Source organism: Sus scrofa, chromosome X, assembly GCF_054392235.1.
Source record: "Sus scrofa isolate SSC_HxYL_T2T_F1_AM1 chromosome X, Sscrofa_HxYL_maternal_Yorkshire_Landrace_v2.0, whole genome shotgun sequence".
In the NCBI taxonomy this organism is placed as follows: Eukaryota; Metazoa; Chordata; class Mammalia; order Artiodactyla; family Suidae; genus Sus; species Sus scrofa.
Genome location: NC_139401.1, coordinates 99,390,721 through 99,414,516, shown reverse-complemented (window position 1 = coordinate 99,414,516; position 23,796 = coordinate 99,390,721). Strand labels below are relative to the sequence as shown.

Sequence of the window (23,796 nt, the reverse complement as noted above, 5' to 3'; positions counted from 1 at the left end):
AAATTATGCTTCAAAAATCAATGAAAAATTAAGATATTACCAGATCAACAATCGACAAGTGAATTCATCATTAACTTGCAGGTGTATACCTAAAATAATCAAAAACTGGTATCCAAACAAATACTTGTACACAAATGTTCATAACAGCACAATTCATAATCACCAAAAGGTGGAAATAACCCAAATGTCAATGGATAAATGGATAACCCAAAAGTGACATATGCATAGAATGGATTATCATTAAACATAAACAGATGGAAGTACTCATTCATGCTATCATGTGGATGAACTTTAAAAACATTATGCCAGGAGTTCCCATCATGGCTCAGTGGTTAACAAATCCGACTAGGAACCATGAGGTTGCGGGTTCGATCCCTGGCCTTGCTCAGTGGGTTAAGGATCCAGCGTTGCTGTGAGCTCTGGTGTAGGTTACAGATGTGGCTGGGATCTCACGTTGCTGTGGCTCTGGCGTAGGCTGGTGGCTACAGCTCCAATTGGACCCCTAGCCTGGGAACCTCCATATGCCGCAGGAGCGGCCCAAGAAAATGGCAAAAAGACAAAACAAATGAACAAACACATTATGCTAAATGAAAGTAACCAGATCAGAAAGGTCACATTTTATATGACTGATTTATACAAAACATCTAGAGTAGGTAAATCCATAGAGACAGAAAAGAGAGGAGTGACTTCCAGGGGTTTCTGGGAGTGGAGAGTGACTGCTTAATGGGTACAAAGTTTTCTTTTGGGATAATGAAAATGTTTTATAACTAGATAGAGGTGGTGGCTGTCTACATTATGAATGTGCTAAATGCCCCTTGAAATGGTTGCTTTAAAATAGTTTTATGTTATGTGAATTCTACCTCAATTAAAAATATTAAAGAATGAAGTACTGACATATGTTATAACATGGATGAGCCTTGAAAACATTACACTAAGTGAATGAGCCAGGCACAAAAGGCCAAATATTCTATGATTCCATTTATATGAAATGTCCTGAGTAGGCAAATCTTTAGAGATGGAAAGTAGATTAGTAGTTGCCTGGGCCTGGGGGAGGGAGAACTTGAGGAGAGTAGAAAGTCATTGCTAGTAAGTATGGGGTTTTCTTCTTCTGGGGTTAGATAGTGATGATGGTTATGAAATTTTGGGAATGTACTAAAAACCACTGAATTGAATACTTTCAGAGGGTGAATTTTATGTTATATGAGTTACATCAAATAAAAAGAGAAGGTACTACTTAAACAACAATAATAAGGATACAGTATGGGATTTATACCATATTAAAACTACAGTGTGTGAAAAATGACACCAAGCTCAGGAAGGATTGAAAGTATACTATTATATCATTCTTAAAGCATCCATGAAATGGCATTATAGAACTTGAATACAGATTGTGATAAATAAAAGATGTGTACCATAAACCCTAAAGCAGTCACTGAATTAATCAAAGTGTTATAATCAATATGTCACGAAGAAGATAAAACGGAATCAGAAAAAAATTCAATTAATCCAACACACAGTATTAAAAAGTGAACCAAGTACAAGTAGAAAATAAATAGCAAGATGATAGATTTAACCCTAACCATATCAATAACCATATTAAATGCAGTTCACTAAAAGGAAAAGTTTGTTAGACGTATGAAAAAGTAAGATTAAACAGTATGCTGCCTGTAAGAAATCTACTTCAAATATAAAAACAGAAATGGATTCAAAGTTAAATGGTGAAGAAAATAGACCTTGCTAACACTAACACAGAGCAAGCTGGATGGCTATACCGCCATCAATGCAGATTCCAGAGCCCAGAATATTAACATTTTCTTTACCATATTACCATTATCATAATGATAAAATAATCATTTCATAAAGAGGGCATAAATATCATAAATATTTATGTATCTAATAAGAGATCGTCAAAATAGATGAAGCAAAACCTGATAGACCTGCAAGGAGAAAACCCTTAGCCCCTTGTCCTATGCCCACAGCTGTTTCTGTTTGCTCAGAGGACAAAACAACCAGTTTCTCCACAATAAGATATTACCACATACCGGTCAGAATGGCTCACATCAAAAAGTCTACAAATAACAAACGTTGGCATGGATTTGGAGAAAAGGGAACCCTAGTACACTGTGGTTGGGAAGATAAATGGGTTCAGCCACTATGGAAAACAGTATGGAAGTTCCTCAAAAAACTAAAACTAGAGTTACCATATAATCCAGTATATATATATATTAGAAGAAAATAAAAATACTAATCTCAAAAGATAACATATATCGCAATGTTTGTAATAGCAGCACTACTATTTACAATAGCCAAGATATGGAAGCAACCTAAGTATCCACCAACAGATGAATAAATAAAAAAGATGTAGCACACACACACACAATGAAATGTTACTCAGCCATAAAAATGAATGAAATTTTGCCATTTGTAACAATATAAATAGACTTGGAAGGTATTATGCTAATTGAAATAAATCAGACAGAAAAAGACAAATACTAAAGGTTATCTTGATCCAGCAAGCCCACTCCTAGGCATCTCTCCAGAGAAAACCATGACTTGAAAAATACATGTACTCCAATGTTCATTGCAGCACTCTATACAATAGCCAAGACATGGAAACAACATAAATATCCATCAAGACAGGAGTGGATAAAGAAGATTGGTACATATACACAATGAAATATTACTCAGCTATTAAAAGGAAAGAAATAAGGGCATTTGCAGCCACACGGATGGATCTAGAAATGATCATGCTAAGTGAAGTGAGTCAGACAGTGCAATGCCAACATCATATGCTGTCACTTATATGTAGAATCTAAGAAAACAGGACACAATGAACTCTGCAGCACGGATTCCAACTCACAGTCTTTGAAAAACTTCTGGTTTCCAAAGGACACAGGTTGGGGTTTGGGGGGATGGGGTGGGAATTTGGGATGGAAATGCTATAAGATTGGGTTGAGATGATCATTGTACAACCATAAATGTAATAAAATTCACTGAGAAAAAAAATAAGGTTATCACTTATACGTGGAATCTAAAAAAGAATACAAACGAATGTAACAAAATAGAAACAGAGAACAACCTAGTGGTTAACAGGGGGAAGAGGGAAGGAGGGAGGGGTAAGATAGGAGTGGGGATTAAGAGGCACAAATGACTATGCATAAAATAAATAAACTACCAGGATATATTGTATGGCACAGGGAATATAGCCAATATTTTATGATAACTTTAAATGTAATATACTCTATAAAAATACTGAATCCTTATGTTGCATGCCTGAAATTAATATTACACTGTAAATCAGCAATATTTCATTTTTTAAAAATTGCTAAATACAAGGTGAAAAAAAAGAAAGAAAATACCAGTTTCTCAGAGCAGGAGAAGGATGTATTTGTGAAAATGGCCTTAGGTTGTTATCTCTTTTCACTCCGTGTGCTGTTGCTGGCCTTAAGGTGGGCAACAGTTGCCACATCTGCAAGCACATAGTTAACTCGAGAACATGGTTAAACCTAGTAATCTCAATACCTGTCTTCTTACTATACTGATTACTATAAGCTAAGCAGTCCCCTAATTTAACCTAGATATTTTCCAACTTGTCTTTAACCTTCCCTGCATCTGTAATCTGATGAATAACCACACTGCTTGGCCCAGTTGCTCTGATGTTTGTTCATCTGTTTCCCAGCCTAAATTTCTGCGGAAGGGAGCCAAAATAGCAATGTTACTACATGCGAAATATGACCAGTGCAGGTGATGGTTAGCAAACTTGAGTTGCTTCTGTGTGTTTATGTATGTTAGTGACAATGAAATATAATGGACTTCTGTGTTGGAACTAAAGAAAAGTTCTCCTCCAGAGTACTTTCTACATTGCTGACAATAGATAGGCTCTGCCTGATCTCGGGTTTACAAAGCAGTCAATACACATTGGTCCTTACGTGGACACTAGTAGCTCTGCAGTACTTACAGACCAGAGCATTCAAATTTGAGGATCCTGTCTGGATTCAAGATGCCCAAGGAAGGTCATGTGATGTGGGCACCAGGCCAGACTTACAAGGTTTTTTTTTTTTTTAAGCTATGGAGACTTAGACCAAACAGACCAGAGTATCCTGAGGTACAATGTATTTATGGTAAGTCACCTACCTGTGTCCAAGGAATAATTCTAAAGGGTCTCAGGTGCTGCAATGGTGCTAGGAAAAGTACTCATCATCATCTGGGAATTAAGATTTGCAAAACATGCAGCTCATCACTTCTCATGAGGCAGAGACCCCCGTATAGCCACGAACCTCCATGACACAAGATTCTGAATATTTTGACACAGGCATCTTCATGCCTAGATGGTGATGGTTTGATTTTGATTGAAAAAAAGAACTCAGCAGTTTGTCCTGTGACCTTGGGAAAGTCATTTAACCATTCTAAGGCTCCACTTCTGCATCTGTAAAATGCACGGTTTGAATACATCAGGGTTGTGGAGGCTCAGATGAAATAATGTGTGAAGAATGACATTTTCACGAGGCCTACATGAATGTGTTACTCTTGTTGCTACTGAGGCATCAGTGATAGTGTTCCTTACAGCCCAAGCAAGGGCCAGATTATTATGTCAGAGAAAGACACACAGCTCTGGCATCTGGTTTACCATCCTGGCTTGTGACAGACTGGTAACAGCAAGCACATTACGAGCCCCAAGAAAGTCAACCCGCACACTGTTTCACTTTATTTATTTATTTATTTAGTCTTTTTGCTATTTCTTTGGGCCGCACCCACGGCATATGGAAGTTCCCAGGCTAGGGGTCGAATCGGAGCTATAGCCACTGGCCTACACCAGAGCCACAGCAACTTGGGATCCGAGCTACGTCTGCAACCTACACCACAGCTCACGGCAACGCCGGATCCTTAACCCACTGAGCAAGGGCAGGGACCGAACCCGCAACCTCATGGTTCCTAGTCGGATACGTTAACCACTGCACCACGACGGGAACTCCCTGTTTCACTTTAAATGCAAGCATCTTCACTTCTTGGCAGGCTCCATGTGGCCCTGGTTGACACGAGCAAGTTGTCTCGGACTGCCTTTGGATTGAGAGGCCATTGCATCTTCTGTAGTCTCCAGTCTAGGTATTTACTCTGTACCCTTGATGACTAGAAGGGAAGCAGATCGGAAACCCTTCTGCAGGCTTATCTTTCCCAGAGGCTCTTGAAGTTGAAAACCACTTGTTTTAAGTGGTTTACATTGTCTCTGTCTTGGCCTAGTAACCCTTTGGGGTGTTTTACAGATCACAGTGAGGTGCACCTGACCCGGTGGATTTTTCTGGTGCAAGTTGTACTACCAGGAGTTTTCTCTTGGAGCTCTCAGGGATCGGCTATCAGTGCTTAGCAGCCAGTCTGCCAACGAGACAGCTGAGATTCTGCATTTGCAGTTAGGATGAAGCAAGCTAAATGCCCACCTAGGACTTCCTTTGTGGCTCACAGCATAACGACCCAAACGACCACCTGGGCGGGAGTCAAGATGCATTCTTTAGAGATGCAGTGGGACAATCTTGAACAACTCAATGATTTAGCATCACCATGAATATGTTGTGCCTCATTGCACCCTAAGAACCTTGGAACGTGGCTTCCAATAGTTTGGTAAGCTAGGTCTTAGATGAAATGAAGTTAGCTCATTTCTACTGGCACTTCCCTCAGTTCAAAGTGCATGTCAGTTTAATCAATTCACCCTCATTTTGCCACCTATAGAATCAAGCCTCTCCGACAGACTCTGGAGACAAGAAGCAGTTGTGCCTTCGTCAGGTTATCAACAATCAGACAATACACTTATATTGGGATAGTCTGAGGAGAGCTTAATTAGAAAGGAATAGGTGGTGTGTAGCGGAACCACAAAAGGTAACGCCAGAGTCCAGGGTTAGCAGCCCAGCATCAGATTTGTCATCATAAACATAGACCTGAAGGGATGAGAAGAAAGAGGTTACTAGAATCAGAGAGAGAGAGAGAGAGAGAGAGAGAGAGAGAGAGAGAGAGAGAGAGAGAGAGAGAGAGAGAGAGAGAGAATGGAGAAAGTCCTTCTACTAATTTTGGGCTTTGTCTGTTCTTCCTTCTCTAGATGTTTGAGATGTAAAGTTAGGTTGGTTGGTTGGGGTTTTTCCTATTTCCTAAGATTATACTGCTATAAACATCCCTCTCAGAACTGCTTTTGCTGTGTCCCATAGGTTTTGGATTGCCATATCTTGGTTGTCACTGGTCTCTAAGTTGCTTTTGATCTCCTCTCTGGTTCCTTCAGTGACCCATTGATTGCTTAGTAGCATATTGTTTAGCTTCCAGGAGTTTATATTTTTTCGTTGCTTTTTTTTTCTTTGTAGTTGATTTCCAGTCTCATAGCATTGTGGTTGGAGAAAATTATTGAAATAATTTCAACTTTTTAAAAAATTTACCAAGGCTTAATCTGTGGCCCAAGATGTGATCTATCCTGGAGAATGGGGTTGAGAAGAATGCTGCTTTGGGATGGAATGTTCTCATCTTGAGAGGAACAGAGATATTCAACTGAGGAGTACAGCCAACCTGATGTGATTCCAGAGGCCCCATAAAAATGCATACTCTAATCTCATCTTGTCCTTCGCTCTGCTGTCCTTTTGAGGGTATTCCATTGGTTGAAACCAAGCAGAAGCCAAAGGGTGCAGGAACCATCTGGGGCAGAAAGCAGGGTGAATGAAGAATGTAATGTGAGAGTTCCCTTGTGGCCCAGTGGAAAGGAACCCAACTAGTATCCATGAGGATGCAGACTTGATCCCTGGCTTCGCTCAGTGGGTTAAGGATCTGGCATTGCTAAGAGCTGTGGTGTAGGTCGCAGATGCAGCTCAGATCCCGCATTGCTGTGGCTGTGGTGTAGGCTGCCAGCTGAAGCTTCAATTCGACCCCTAGCCCAAGCACTTCCATATGCCATAGGAGGCCCTAGAAAAAAAAAAAAAGAATGCTGTGTGAATCTGGAGGAGAAAAACAGAAGATACCTGACATACACTGGTGTATGACAGCAGCAATTCATCATCCTGTGGGGTCAGGGGTTGGGCATGCTGTCTACTCATAGAAAAATAGAGAATTAAAATTACATCAATGTGATTTTAGTCTGTCCATGTGTTAGAGAACAGGCTGGTGAGCCAGCTGCCTCCTGACAACTACTGCTAATCTATCCTATTCTGGCCTCGACTTAGAAAGATCTGGTAGTCAAAGATAGAACAGCACACCTCTTCTTGGGAGCATGTATCATATGACTACCTACCTTTCTGGTTGATTTTGGATTGCTATCTATCGTGGTGCCCTACAGATAAGAAGTATCTCATGAATGTTTATTGCTATGGAACTTGGGGGACAGGCCTGTCTCAACTTATTCCTTCAGGAGTGTTTCCACCACAAAAACCTTCCAAGCATCCTGAATATACTCTAGAAACCACTGCTGAAAAATGGAAATGACATCTGATTTTAAAATATTACTCAATTTACTTTGAAACTGCCTCGGGATGAAGGTGTTTTTATACGCCAGCTCGAGATGAGTGCTTGTCTGCTCAAAAAGCCAGTTGAAATCCTGGCCAAACAAAAGTGGCTGCAGAGAGGTGCAGGGACATTTGCTTCTGTGTGGAGGGGCACAGGAATTCCCACTAGGGCCAACTCCTAATCAGGCTCTTATGAGAATCTTTGACAGCAAAGCTGTTCCTTATTTTGGATGCAGACATTGGGTAACTGGGCCACTTAAAATACTTGCTATTGATCTTTATGGGGATGGGAGAATAGGAATCTGGAGGTAAGGCTTTAGACAGTGCCACTGCCACTATTGATAATGAGCTCAGCAAACTGTTACACATGCGGATTTTTTTTTATAGGCGATAGTGCCCTCTTGTGATTAATGTATGAATAAACTTCTGATGGCTTGGCATGGCCCATGAGTTTTCAATTAAACATGCCAATTGAGGCAAAGAACCTCACTGGCACCATAAGAAACAGAAAGCATCTTTCAAATTTGGCCAGGTGAGAAAAGATGCTGTACAATCACAAGTTATCCAGTAAAAACAGTTTTGGAAGCCTGGAAGTGATTAGTGTGATACCAACATGGGGCGTATGTGTTTGTGTGTGTGCATGCCATGTTGGTGTACACACACACACAATCTCACTTGGGTGATACACGTAAGCAGAACAGTTCATTCATTGCCTGCCTCTGTAGGAAAACCATTACCTGTGTTTGATTGCAAAACTCACTAGAGATAACTACTAGAGCAGCTACATCAGAATAACCTTTGAATATTCAGTGGCAAGGGTGAGTCAAAAGCATTAAGGTCCTGGAGTGGATTGGGTTCCTATACTTTAAACAACAACAAAGCAGGGCTGGGGATAGTTGAGTATTTAAGAAACACACAGACCAGCTGCACATGCAACTATTAAAATGTTAGGAGGTTCTTTTTGCGCCAAGGCTTTCAAAAGGCTAAAAGGGAGAGGGAAAGCTACAAACAGCAACATCTCTGGAATCAGTGTTTGCAACTGTAACTCAAGGAGAAACCTTCAGGTGTACAGCATGTAGAAAAAGCTATGGGATGTAATACGGCATTTTCACTTAAAATTACCCATTAGTGTTTTCACGCGTGCAGCTCCTGGAAAAATAAAGCTAGACTTTGCAATTGGCTAACCTTGAAATCAGCAGTATTGTTAGGTAGTTACCGTTGTTTAGAACCTACATTTTACTGCTACGGACTCTAAGCTTTCAATTTTGCAAGGGTCTAAAATTCTAAAAATTGCTTGGTTGTTTCATATCTTAGTTGTCACACACGTTTTATTCTAGAAGCTTTTAGAATCTCCTACTTTTAGCAAATCCCAGACTATTTTCGAGAGGTCCATGTGTTCATTCTTTTTTTTTTTTTTTTTTTTTTTTTTTTTTTGTCTTTTTGCTATTTCTTGGGCCGCTCCCGCGGCATATGGAGGTTCCCAGGCTAGGGGTCGAATCGGAGCTGTAGCCACTGGCCTATGCCAGGGCCACAGCAATGCGGGATCCCAGCCGCGTCTGCAACCTACACCAGAGCTCACAGCAACGCCGGATCCTTAACCCACTGAGCAAGGGCAGGGACCGAACCCGCAACCTCATGGTTCCTAGTCGGATTCGTTAACCACTGCGCCACGACGGGAACTCCCATGTGTTCATTCTTAATCATGAGGCATATTAACCTAATATTAACTTAATCTGCCTGAAGTATTCTTAATGAATTCTTCCCCCAAGAGAAGAATTTTCTTGCTCAGCCATCAACACAATATTGTTAACACATGCATTATCTCAAAGATACTGTCCAATGCATTTTCTTCATTGGGAAAAGGACTTTACGATATGTTGCCTATCAGGGATTAGAGTGAGCAGAGTCTGCAGAAGCCTCTTTTGCTTTACGATTGCTCTGAGCGATGCTGAGACGTGCAGATGTGTCGTCTGTCTGCAACGGAGCAGATCTTCACACACAAGCTGAAGAGATACACAGCAAACCATCCTTACACCATATGATATCTTTAATTGAATTGATACAGGTGAGTTAAAAAACATGACGTGAGAAGATGACAGCTAGGGAAAGAAGGCATTTATTCTATGACTACTTATAAGAACATGTTGAAAATAAAGAAGGGTAAAGGACCATCAGGTGGCTTTGTAACTGAAGAGAGAAGACTAATCAAGTATTGTCTCCCCAGTTCTTGTACAGGCAGAGACTATAGGAGAAAAAGCCTTACATAAAAAGCACAGGGAAAAGAATGGCCAATTTAAAAAATATATTTTTGCTTCTCAAAATTATTTGGGAGAGCTTCGCCCAGTCGGGAATGAGCAAAAACAAGATGTAATAACCATTAAAGCTGGGGGCCTCTGGTGTTCAGAGTTTCTTGGCGAATACAGCAGAAGAGAAACTGCTTCATTAGCTATTATAATTTGGTATGTGACGTGTACATTTACAATTCTGATTAAAGTGACTAAAAATGACCTATTTTTTCAAAGTCGAATAGGAAATTAGGGGCTAAAACTCAAGATAATTTTACTCTTGGTAGGAACTCGATGCAAGAATATAAATCCTCTCACTTTGATAAACATGGATATAAAGTCTTGCTGTCTGTATTCTAGGGTTTCCTAAGTTGTCTGTAAAGAGTGATTCATGTCAGGTCACATCTAAATGACTCGACATTTTAAGCTAAAAGGCTGTTTATACAATATACACAATCTTTACTTACAGAGCAAAATAAGCTTAACACTTTTATATTAAAAAAAAACTGGGATACAGTAGGATTAGTAGCACCATGAAAAATAATTCTTCCCCCACACGGCAGTCTTTTATTTCACTCAGTGTGATTCTTCTCGTAATTGAATGTTTAACGTGCCGTTTTAGTTCCTGGGCAAAATATATCATCTTCATCTTATGATCCTTGGAGAAAGTCATTCTGGACCCAAAAAGTAAATTCGTTTCCTTATTACGTTCGTAGGAAAATAATAAGAGACCTTGCTCTGGCCCATTGCTGAGGTACCTCTTATTCTTCATGATTACTAGGTCAGCATGTTCTCTTGGTCATGTATAGTAGCACCATTGGTGGCAGCAGTGGTAAAGTTGGGGAGAGTGAGACATTGCATCCTGGGAGTTATACATATGTATGTGTGTGTGTATACACACACACACACACACATACACACACACACATATATATATATACGTATATATATATATATATATATCACATTTAAAAACACACGAGGAATTCTTCAAAATGTTATGTCCTCTTCATGCACACTTGACATCGGCTAACACGTGTCCTCAAGTCTCCTGCTTTCAGCGTTTCTGACTGAGGTTTGCTGGGGAATAAGAAATAAGACTATCAGCCGAAACTTTTCTGGTATTTCAATTCTATTAACGGTTCAAATTCATACCCACACACTCTCTCTGTGTTTAAGCAGCTCTCTTGATGACTTAATGGTTAACTTGTGAGCAATGCGATCTAAGGCAATGACTGGTATGGCCGAAGAGCTATTAGTGGTCACAGGTATTTTTGTGACTCTCCTCCCCACCGCTATTATCCTTGTCCATTTGTTTCTCCCTCTTTTCCTCCTACTCATTTGTCTAACGGCCCTAGAATAAGGGGGATCAGGACAACTAATGATGAATAATGACAATACATAACACCTAAGAATTATATAAATATAATACATAAGAAAAATATTCATAACTCAAAAAGAAGCAACATATAAAAATAAATTGAAACTGCAAAAATAATCCAATAGATTGAAGTATCCTGAGGTAAATGTATGACATGTGGACTTATTCGAACACCTGGATGAAAGCCTTGAAAAAATCCTGGGAACGGAGACTACTGGACTAGGGAAGGCAGATGACTGCTTTAACATCTGGGGTGGCTTCCGTCTGGTTAAATAACGGCTCACTTGTTATGGAGCAGGTCACTTAAAACCTTGTTCTGTCTGTTTTGCATGTAAACAATTACTACCAAGCCATCTCAAATCACATACACCTATTAGCAGCCAAGTCTGCTTTTCTGACCTGAGTCTGGTATATGGGGAGAACAAGCAAGAATAAAGGACACAGTCCATTACACTCCTAATATTTGTTGGGTATAAACCATCCATGACTGCCCCTCTCTCTTCTCTAGCATCTCTGAAGGAAGCTAGGACCTCAGCTAAAGCCATAAACACCTTACCTGAACATGTCTGACACATCTACTGTTGCCAGCCAAAAGCTGTAGGAGTTGGCATAGTAGTTGCAGGTGCCCCGCCCATGACACTCAATGAAGGGAGCTGAACGAAACTCTTCCAAGCAGGAACCAGGGGAGGCCAGGGCTTGGCCTGAGCCCTCTGCCCCTGCACTTGTGTGCTAGAAAAGACAAGGGAGCATGTGCCATAATACCACAGTGAATACCCAAAGACATGTGCTGAGATTGGCCGAAAATTCAAATTCAGTTAAGGAACTCGAGCCAGCGGTAAGAAGAAAGTATACACACCAAGGGTACTCGACAACAACAAAAAAACCAAAACAGGTGGATGATGAAAATACACTCCAGCACGTGTGGGAGGGGGAACACAGTGCTTAGAAAGAAGTTTTATGAGGTTGAAGCTTCTTACTGCACAAATGACAGGGATTCCTCGTGTTAGGAAGAAATGCAGGTGTGATGGACAGTCAGCTATGAGGACAAAGACAAGGAAGAGTGTTTCGTACCATCATGAAGGAATAACCGATCCAGAGAGAATCCCATCCCTGAGGACAACGGGGAATCTGGATGGTCTGACTGTGCACCGCAATCACCACAGCTGGAGCTTCACATACTGCACATCTGGTAAGGGAAAGGGAGAAGGGACACAATTTACAGGGTGAGCACATGGGAAACAGCAGTTCCTCTTCTTTGGAGGCCTTCCTCATATCAAAGCCCATTAAGGTGTCTCCAATGTTCAGAAAAAGAGGTGAAAGATGCACTCTGAGAATTTCTTTTACATAAGCCCTGTCTTCCAATGTATAGGATAAAGTTATAAATGAAAATGCTAAGTATTTTTTTTTAAAAAAAGATACTAGAGAATCACCACTATAGCATCTTCTTTTTCCATTCTGCCCTGAATTCCTATTCATACTTTCTGTGGTCAATGTCATCATTGCTGTAAGGGTTTGGCTTAATGTATTACACATATTACTTGCTGTCAAAGTGCCCAGCTGGAGGTTAGACACTGAGTAATGCTGAGACTGCGGGAAGAATAATGTCTGGTAAACTGGCAAAGACAAGAAACAGACACCTTCTTAATCCCCACCCATTATTTTTGGCCCAAAGGATATTTATTAACCATTTGGCCATATCTATGGAAGTACAACATATCCAGAATGCTGGGCAAGCACCCAGGCACTTGGAGATGTGGCTTAAATCTAGAACATGAAGTAAAATAGCCAAATGGTAAATACAGCTGAGTCTACCAAATCTTTACTAAAAAGCATGAGGGGACCTTCTGAAATATGACTAAACCAATTTGGCAAAGTTTATCTACAAAAGATAATGCCTTTAGGGGACCTTATACTCCCAAGAGGAGTCTGGACTAACAAAACGCACACAAAAATGAATTCCCAAAGAAATTGGGAAAATATATTAAAAAGGGTACCACAGATGTGCTATTAAGAGAGGCTAAACTAGGTTTAACCTTTATATCCAAAGTCAAATAAACTAGAGTTTCCAATGATACATCCTTAATGGTTACCAGACTACTACTAGATCGACTGGGTCATGATCAGATTGAAAATGGCAACATATAATAGGTCTAGGAAATCGAGTTAAACTTGGGTTCTACCGACTAGCATCCATGAAGATGCAGGTTCGATCCCTGGCCTCACTCAGTGGGTTAAGGATCTGGCATTGCCATGAGCCGTGGTGTAGGTCACAGACGTGGCTGGGGTTCCGCGTTGCTGTGGCTGTGGTGTTCCCTAGCCTGGGAACGTCCATATGCCATGGGTGCTATCACTTTTTCCTTCCCATGACGAATCAAGGGCCAAATCCTATTTATTCTACGAATGTGATACACATACCCACCCCACTGAGAGTTCCAATCCACTCCCACCAGGACTACAGCAATATCTTCAGTCTAAGTTGTTTCTCTACCTCTGGACTATTCCCTTGGTAAGCCATGTCACACACGGATGTTTCTGTAATCTTCCCCAGAAATGCAGCTCCCAAACTTCAGAGCTTCCCATTATATACCAGATAAATTCCAAACTAACATCTTCCCCTTAAATACCAGATAAATTCCAAACTAACATCTGACACTGATAGTAGAAAGCCTTCTACTACCTGGGTCCAAACTAACTTTCTGTTCTCTTCTCCCTATGCAACCTTTAAAAACTACATTCTAGGCACATCAATCTATTACCTATTTCCAGGTTCTCTACCTGGTATGCCTTTCTAACTATGTCTCAAGTCCTTTCCATCCTTCGAGGGCTAAGCATTTCAAATCACATTTCTTTCATATAGTCATCTTCGACTGCTCATGTTGGAATGAAACATCTCCTTCCTAATGCTTTCATAACATCTTATAAGATCTATTGCAGCACTTAGCTCAAGCCTGATGTATATTAATTTACATATAATTGCCTAATGACTAGACAGTGAGTTCTCTGCATATTATACAAAGCTATCATGGGTCCTGGTCAAAAGCAGATTTGCAATAAATATGAACCAAACTACATATTGAATTATTATGAAGGCACTTCTGTTCGCCCTAACCTGAGAGGAATATGATCAGATGATCAACTTTGGACTCATTTCTAACTAGCTAAACTAACTGGGGATTGGTAAAAGTCAAAGGTATCCCAGTGTCTCACCGACTAATGAATGGCTGGATGCTCTGGCCCTTCAGGGGCTCCATGCTCATTGGCATGGGCTCTGGGGTGGAGAGCCAATAAGAATAGTCATTTCTTGAAGCAAAGTTGCAAACATTATTGATGTTGCAGAACATGAAAGGCATGGTACTGAAGCGACGAAGACAGCTGCCGGCCGTCCCTGGGAAGAATTAGGGAGGAAAAGAAAAAGTATCATGATGAATTAGTTTCTTCTAACACAGGAACAGCCTTTCAATGAGAAACTTTCCCCCATTTCTTAGATAATGAATACACTTTACTTCTTCAGGTATCAGGCGCACACTTGCTCATATTTTAACATTTCTAAAATCTGGTTCTATCTTACAATGTATGTAGACATTTATTGTGGTAGCTCATTACGTATCCCCCCAACACTTTTTAAACTAGTGATGCATTTTGTAAACAATGAGATCTTAAGGAGAATATTGGGTAAGGGACTGTGGACAAGTGAAAGGCACACACTGAGTCCTTATAATATCATATCAGTATTTCCTCTCCAAGCTACCCTCTCTTCTTCCAAGACATCCGCAGCATGTATCTTGATCTTGTGTGAGTCTGCCATCTCTAAGCCTGGGGACATCTGTACTGCTGACCAACATGCCTAGCTACCACAGATGGATTCGGAGGTAAATAATACAAAGGAAATAAATAAATAAGAGAGAAAGGGAGGGTGTGGGGGGGGAGGGGGAAAAAAAACTAGAGCCTTTGAATTTCTGAGCTGGTAGGGGCAACAGAGCTTCTCCTCTACCAGCGATCCAGCTTTTTTTCTTATTTCCTCACAAAAGAATGATGAAAAATGATGTACCCCTTCATACATTTTAAAGTTGGCATCTCGAATTTTTCATCAGAAGTTTAAATTGATACTGTGCCAGTTATGAAGATACTGGTTATTGCCTCATGGCTCCAAATCCACCCTTCTACACTCTATGTGGTAACACTGGAGCCTGGAACGTTGCCAACCACATTTCAACATTGCCAGCTGTCATGTCTAGGGTTCTGTGAAAATTTATTTAAAAACAAACTTACACATCACTCTTGTAAATGTGTCCAGGGTAATTAGTTAAAACATAATAATAAACCTTTTTTGATAACAAGGGATTTTATTTGCACCCTGTTATAATCCAAGTATTTCTTTTTTTACAGGCATACATTTATATCTAAATTTTCATAGTAAACAAACATACTCCTAAGTGAAGTTTTCCCCATATTTCCATATAAAATAATGTTGAGCATACTTTTGAAATTATAGTTGATTTACAATGTTTCTTCAGTTTCTGTGGTACAACAAAGCGACCCCATCACACACAGTTCCCTGTGCTGCACAATAGGGCCCCATTGCCCATCCATTCCAAATAGAAGTTTGCATCCCCAAACCCCAAACTGCCTGTCCATCCCATTCTCTTCCCTCCTCCCCCCAGGAACCACAAGTCTGCTCTCCTTTGCTGTGATCTGTTTCTGTTTTGTAGACAGGTTCATCTGTGCCATATTTTATATTCCACAAATAAGTGATCTCATATGGTATTTGTCCTTTTCTTTCTGGCTTACTTCACTTAGTATGAGAATCTCTAGTTCCACCCATGGTGCTGCAAATGACATTCGTTTATTTTTTTTAATGGATGAGTAGTATTCCATTATATATATGTACCAGAGCTTCTTAATCCATTCATCTGTCGATGGACATTTAGGTTGTTTCCATGTCTTGGCTATTGTGAATAGCGCTGTGATAAATGTAGGGGTGCATACATTTTCAAATGAAAGTTTTGCCCATATATATGCCCAAGAGTGGGGTTTCTGGGTCATATGGTAGATCTATATTTCATTTTCTGAGGTATCTCCATAGTGCTTTCCGTAGCAGTTGTACCAATTTACATTCCCACCAGCAGTGTAGGAGGGTTCCCTTTTCTCCACACCCTCTCCAGCATTTGTTACTTGTGGACTTGTTAATGATGGCCATTCTGACTGGTGTGAGGTGGTACCTCATAGTAGTTTTGATTTGCATTTCTCAAATAATTAGTGATGTTGTGCATTTTCTCATGTGCCTACTGGCCATCCATATGTCTTCTTTGAAGGATTGCCTGTTTAGGTCTTCTGCTCATTTTTCAATTGGGTTGTTTGTTTTTTGCTGTTGAATTGTATAAGTTGTTTGTGTATTTTGGACATTAGGCCCTTGTCTGTTGCATCATTTGCAAAGATTTTCTCCCATTCTGTGGGTTGTCTTTTCATTTTTTTTAATGGTATCCTTTGCTGTGCAAAAACTTTTGAGTTTAATTAGGTCTCAATGGTTGATTTGTGTTTTTATTGCCATTATTCTGGGGGGTGGATCAAACAAGATGTTGCTGTGATTTATGTCAAAGAGCATTCTGCCTATGTTTTCCTCCAGGAGTTTTTATAGTGTCTGTTCTTAGCTTTACCTCTTTAATCCATTTTGAGTTTATTTTTGTGTATGGTATTAGATAGTGTTCTATTTTCATTCTTTTACATGTAGCTTTCCAGTTTTCCCAGAGCCATTTATTGAAGAGGCTATCTTTCTCCCACTGTATGTTCTTGCCTCCTTTGTCATAGATTAGTTGACCACAGGTGCTTTGGTTTATTTTGGGGCTTTCTATCCTATTCCATTGATCTATATTTCTGTTTTTTGTTCCAGTACCATACTGTTTTGATAACTGTAGCTTTGTAGTATTGTCTAAAGTCAGGAAGCTTGATTCCTCCATTTTCATTTCTCTTGTTCAGTATTGCTTTGGCTATCCAGGGTCTCTTGTGTTTCCAGACAAATTTTAAAATCTAATAATCCTTTTTAAAAGTACGTAAACACATCTTTAACAACTGGAAATTATACAATGTTCCTTTTGCATTTGGAAATTATATTTCCACTATATTTCTCTCATACAGTTTTATCCCATCATAATTTTTTATATTTGAAGGTCATTTACCATATTTTTCTGAAAGAAAAATTTTAAATAACTTTTTTTTTGTTTTCTTTTGGTTTTTAGGGCCACACCTGTGGCATATGGAAGTTCCCAAGCTAGGGGTTGAATCAGAGCTACAGCTGCTGGCCTACACCACAGCCAAAGCAATGCAGGATCTGGGCCGCATCTGCAACCTACACCACAGCTCATGGCAATGCCAGATCCCTGAACCACTGAATGGTCTGGGGATTGAACCTGCATCCTCACGGATACTAGTCAGATTTGTTTCTGCTGCACCACAATGGGAACTCCTAAAAGAAGTTTTAAAAACTCTCTGTGACCATAAGGCTTTACATGTTAAATATTCTAATTTGAATCACCATCTTTATAATTATTATGAATTCACATTGATCAAAAAGATACATATTATAAATTTTGATAACACTAAACATTAAAACTAACCTTTTATTGGCAGTGCATTTCTTAATGAGATGAATTAGGAGTGAATTATAGAGCTTGAGTTAATGGAGACTTTAACAAAGCCATTGTCCCTTTGAATTTGTCCTGTAGAGGTTTTCATGTTTTAAGGCAATATGCCAGAGTATGATTCCTTTATAAAGTGGGAGCTGGGTGGTAGTGGAAAGGAATGTAAGAAAAGCAATTATCCAAAGCATAAGTGTATACACAGGTAGTTCAACTTTAGGAGAAAGTATATATGAAAACTGAGGATCTGTAAGCTAATTCCTTTAAAATGATACACTGGGAATTCCTCCTGTATCTAAAGGGGTATGCTTATCTCAGACTGAAGATGACTGATAAAAGACCAATAATCCTTAAAAGTGGCAGACTGTAAAATGTAATAGGTTTGTGAGGCACCTAGGAACCTTCAAAAGTTCCCCAGGCTGAAAAAAAATCGTTGATTTAGTCTGATTTATACTTCTTTCAGAAAACAACAAAACTGGCTCTGAGAGGTGACTAACAAAGTCACGTGAGAACAGATGACAAAACTGACATAAATGAAGAACAGATGGGTTTAGAATTGGTAGGTATTGGATTCAATTCTCATCTCCATCACTTTTGAAGTGTGGCTTTGAATAAATCACTTAACAGCCTGTGTGTGTGTGTGTGTGTGTGTGTGTGTGTGTGTGCGCGCGCGTGTGTGTGTGTAAATGGAAAAAATATAATACTTATCCTGTATCTTTCTTGATCACAGTTGTGAAAGCCAAATTGGATATGAAAGTGTTTGTAAATATAAAGGAACTTAAAAATAAAACTAACATTACTGCCTAATTAGAGATAGAGATGGAAATATCCCTGGTCTCAGAAAGAAAAGGAAGAAGTACATAAAAACAAGGCCCATGATGGTGAAGATATGTGTGTTTGGTTGCACTTATGCTATAGGTTGCCCACAGTGGCACTGAGTTCTGATTATAGCCTCCAAACATTCAAAGAGAGAGTGATCTCATGAACTCTCAATGACTCTCAAATTATAAAGCTAAAAGGCTTTAATAGACTAATGGTTATTAGCATGTTCTTTTCTCCCAGACAGAGCAGTTTTAGTATTAAGTCTGTTTCCTCCACGTTCTTTTCTATATACCATAATCCTTTCACTAATCCAGTATAGACAGTGGATTTATTTGATCAGGTGGTTTGTCCCTTAATATCAAACCCATAACTACCTTTATTCTTTGTTTAGCCATCAAGATACCTACAGTTTGATCCTTGAGCTAGTCCTAGCATACTCCCTGCAATCCAGCATCAGACTGGGGATCTTGGGACCTATCATAACCTTTCTATGTCTGAATCCTAAGCTGTACCCGAGGCAGGGACAGTTCATAGTCTCTACATCTGAATACATACTATGACAGCCCTTCTTTGACCAAATACATACATTTTGAAATGACGTACTAGATAATAGGTCCCATTTTTTCTTTGCATTATATTTGAAAATTTCATGATGCTCAAAGCTGGTACAACCACTACGAAGAACAGCATGGAGGTACCTTAGAAAACTATACATAGAACTACCATATGGGAGTTCCTGTCATGGCTCAGTGGTTAACGAATCTGACTAGGAACCATGGGGTTGTGGGTTCAATCTCTGGCCTCGCTCAGTGCCTTAAGGATCCGGTGTTGCTGTGGTGTAGGTCCCAGACGCGGCTTGGATCCCGCATTGCTGGGCTCTGGCATAGGCCGGCGGCTACAGCTTCAATTAGACCCCTAGCCTGGGAACCTCCATATGCTGTGGGTGTGGCCCTATAAAAGGCAAAAAGACCAAAAAAAACTACCATGTGACCCAGCAATCGCACTCTTGGGCATATATCCGGACAAAACTTTCCTTAAAAAAGACACATGCACCCACATGTTCATTGCAGCACTATTCACAATAGCCAAGACATGGAAACAACCTAAATGTCCAAAGACAGATGAATGGATTAGGAAGATTGGGTATAGATACACAATGGAATACTACTCAGCCATAAAAACAAACAAAATGATGCAATTTGCAACAACATGGATGGAACTAGAGACTCTCATCCTGAATGAAGTCAGAAAGAGAAAGACAAATACCATATGATATCACTTATATCTGGAATCTAATATCCAGCACAAATGAACCTTTCCACAGAAAAGAAAATCATGGACTTGAAGACAGACTTGTGGTTGCCAAGGGGGAGGAGGAGGGAGTGGGATGGATGGGGAGCTTGGGGTGAAGAGATGCAGACTGTTGCCTTTGGAATGGATTAGCAATGAGATCCTGCTGTGTAGCACTGGGAACTATGTCTAGTCCCTTATGATGGAGCCTGATCATGTGAGACAAAAGAATGTATACATGTATGTGTAACTGGGTCACTTTGCTGTACAGCAGAAAAAAATGTATTGGGGAAATTAAAAAAAATCAATAAATTTAGATATTAAAAAAAAACTTCTTATGCTTCCTAGTCACTTGATAGCTTAGGGATTGGAAGTTTATAAGCTTGATTATTGGTATAAGTTAGACCCTGACAGTAAAGAGAATAGACTAAACAAAATGAGAAAAAGTTTATGGGAGAAAGACTAGAGAAAATTATCTAAAAGATAAGAGTATTTTTACAATGAAGATTTGTTGATTGTAAAATTAGAAAATGATGCTACATAAAGAAAGCAAAAGAGGGAAGCAGGAGTAGCAGAGGAAAAATGAAAAGGATACAAAGAAAAGGAGAAGAAGAAGAAAGGTGGTGGGCAAACTCCTATCTCAGCAGGCTCTATAAAGTGGCTTGTGACTATGGCTTCCATATATGTGGATGTGCCTATGTTGATGGGCCAGAACTGTCTGGCAGGTGTGGCCAAGTGCCCTGGGAATAGAGTAAGCAGAGCAGAACTCTGGAGGGCTCTGTTGCTACAGAACTGTTTTCACAAAATGGCCCAGGTAAAGAGACTTCGGGAGGCCTCTTTCTATAGAGACCCCAGAAATTGGGGGCCTTGGCTATCTTCTTAAATGTCTTTATGGAGGCGAAAGGAATAGTGATTCCTAAAATAGGCAGCCCCAGGTCAAACACTGGGGCCTCAAAATTCAAAGTCATTATTCCAGAAAAAGAAATGTTGGGGATTTGGAAGCAGTCTTGAGAGTCATCTAGTCCAGTGTCATCCCATCAACCAAACCGCCCGCCCTAGTACAGAGAAGCTGCATAGAATACATTAATTGAAGTGGATTTCATATGGAAATTCAGTGCTTTGTATAGCTTTAAACTGCTCTGATAACACTTTATAAAGCTAAGGCATTTCTTCTAGGAACTATAAACTAGCAAAATTAAGCAATGATCTTACTTTCTTTGATCTAGAAACAAAAATTCTCCTCAGAACTTATCTTTCAACTTAATAAATACCAGTATCATAAAAGAGGAAACTATCTCCCATGAGTTATGAACACGACCCACTCAAGCAGCTGCTCTACGGTAGAGAGCCCACGGAATCTGTTTCCTCAATAACTAAGCTAACAAAAGTAAACGTGGCCCTTTATAAAACACCTTGCTCTAGGCCAAGAATTGTACCTCACAGTAGCTAAGTAATGCTTTTAGTTTAAAGTACTATTTATTTAAAACTTATAGTGAATTTATTCAGTTGCCCGTCACATAGTCTTTGACTTGGAAGCTCCAAAAGAATAAAAAGATGCACTTTGGCCATGGCTACTCGACAATGCAGCAGGATTTTCAAAATAAAAACAAAAAGTCAGACAGAGAAAGACAAATACCGTATGATATCACTTAGAGCTGGAATGTAACACACGGCACAAAAGAAACTTTCCACAGAAAAGAAGCTCATGGGCTTGGAGAACAGACTTGTGGTTGTCAAGGGGGAGGGGGAGGGAGTGGGAGGGACTGGGAATCTGGGGTTAATAGATGCAAACTCTTGCCTTTGGAATGGATAAGCAATGGGGTCCTGCTGTATAGCACTGGGAACTATATCTAGTCACTTGTTGATGGAGCATGATAATGTGAGAAAAAGAATGTATACATGTATGTGTGACTGGGTCACCTTGCTGTACAGTAAAAAATTGACAGAACACTGTAAACCAACCATAGTGGAAACAATAAAAATCATTTTAAAAAAAGAGGAAAAAAATGCATAGTAAGAAATTATACGTCAATTGTCTCACCCAGGTCTTGACCATGAGCTCTTTTATTTCCTTGTACATACAGGAGAGAAAAGCCTTCATAAACCAGGGTCGTTCCATGCGGGCATAGTGGTGCATCTGTTGTCTGGCTGTGACGTGTGATAAGGAATCCATGAGCAACAGAGGAGGTTCCAGGGGGACCTGGGGGACCTTGCAATCCATCTGGCCCAGGGGGACCATCCAAACCACGGGTACCTATTTCCAAAGAATCATCAGTATACAATTTTAAGAGCTGATTCACTATTGCGGCTACCGAGCACACATATGACCTCGTTTGATTAGTTAACTCAGTATTTACAGAAGGCTTATAAAGCCATTGTCAAATATCATGAATTTGGAAATGAATAAAATATGGTCCTTGCCCCCAAAGAGATTTAAATGCATTTTTTTTTTCCTGGAATTGGTTGATGCCATTAGGCACTAAATAATTATTGAGTGAAGGGAACATTACATGGGAAGAAGTGATGCTGATTTGAAGAGTCGGTATGTTATCTAGTCTCTTGCTGGATTAAAGAACCCCATGACAAAACTGTGGCCTGCTGTTTTGTTCATCAACGAGAAAGGAAGGGTGTGGTTCCCACAGGTCTGCCAGCTTCAGTGCTGAAAAACATTTTCCTTTGAATCTGTCTGAGCAATTATTCTCAGGCATACATTTTTTGTTTAGGGAATAGTCAGGGCACTCTAAAGAAGCTTTTCAAAATGTCTAATTGCAGTCTACCACTTGTTCCCGTTCTCCATTTGGCCACTTGATGTGAGTTTACTTTAAAAAAATGTCTTCACATAGAGGCGTTTGGCCACTGTGTGTGTAGATTTTCATTTGAGGGGGACGTCCCAGCAATGCCCATTTTTCTTCCCTGGAAATATAGTTAATGAAATGGCAGGGTGTTGGTTCTAGGATGGCCACAGGTCTCACCAATACCTTGACACCACTGCTATTGCTATTTTCTTTAAACACAAACCTTGGTGTTTATATTTTTTCTCTCTCTATATATATAATCTAGAGTTCTTAAAACATAATGAAAATTATCAGAATAGTTAGGTACAATGAGTACCTAGAAAATTCTCATTTTGAGGAAAAGCTGGTTTTCTGGTGCTGTAAACACATAAATAAATATACCCTTTCTATGCTTCCCTTTTTTTGTTGTTGTTGTCTTTTTGCCTTTTCTGGAGCTGCTCCCATGGCCTATGGAGGTTCCCAGGCTAGGGGTCTAATCAGAGCTGTAGCTGCCGTTCTACACCAGAGCCACAGTGACGCGGGATCTGAGCTGCATCTGCGACCTACACCACAGCTCTTGGTAATGCCGGATTCTCAACCCCTGAGCAAGGCCAGGGATTGAACCCACAACCTCACGGTCCTAGTCAGATTCGTTAACCACTGCGCCATGATGGGAACTCCATATGCTTCTCTTATACTGGCAAAGCTGTGTCATCCTATTTTTCTCAAGCCAACAGACTCTTGAGCTTGCCATGCTCTCTCAAGAGGAGACTATCACAGCTCCAATTGGAGGCCGTACTTCCAGAGGCCTCCCAGACTTAAAGACTAGTGTCAGCAGCAGTGTTTTACTTGTCTCACCTGGCTGGCCTGGTAAACCTGGGTCTCCTTTGCGCCCTCCTGCACCATCAAAGCCAGGGAGTCCATTGCGTCCAGGATCTCCTGGAGGGCCAATTGGACCTACAGGAAAAAGAAATAGGGTTTTCAAATGTGGGGAGACTAAATCCACATCCAGATAGATCGGGGACACTTAAGGTCCTTGAGTGTCACTGAACTCATGATCTGATTTTGTCTTTAATCCAGATAAATGAAGGAATAGCTCCAGCCCAGGACAAAAGAAGCAGACAAGGATGTAGCTTTAGTTTGAAA

The 23,796-nt window shown here is 40.1% G+C and overlaps 1 protein-coding gene across 2 annotated transcripts in view; it reads right to left on the bottom strand.

Moving 5' to 3' along the window:
- Positions 1–9,495: 9,495 nt before the first annotated feature.
- The window catches only part of COL4A5 (collagen type IV alpha 5 chain), a 224,922-nt gene continuing 210,621 nt past the window's right edge, over positions 9,496–23,796 (bottom strand). For both annotated transcript variants that reach the window (XR_014835517.1, XM_021080780.2), the window contains 6 exons: positions 23,509–23,607; positions 21,918–22,130; positions 14,340–14,517; positions 12,204–12,318; positions 11,689–11,861; positions 9,496–10,831 (listed from right to left, as the gene is read on the bottom strand). Coding sequence is in view for 1 of the 2 variants with exons in the window: in XM_021080780.2 (XP_020936439.1) it covers positions 10,750–10,831; positions 11,689–11,861; positions 12,204–12,318; positions 14,340–14,517; positions 21,918–22,130; positions 23,509–23,607 (860 nt within the window). In the remaining variant the exon portion in view is untranslated. The remainder of the gene's footprint in view (positions 10,832–11,688; positions 11,862–12,203; positions 12,319–14,339; positions 14,518–21,917; positions 22,131–23,508; positions 23,608–23,796) is intronic.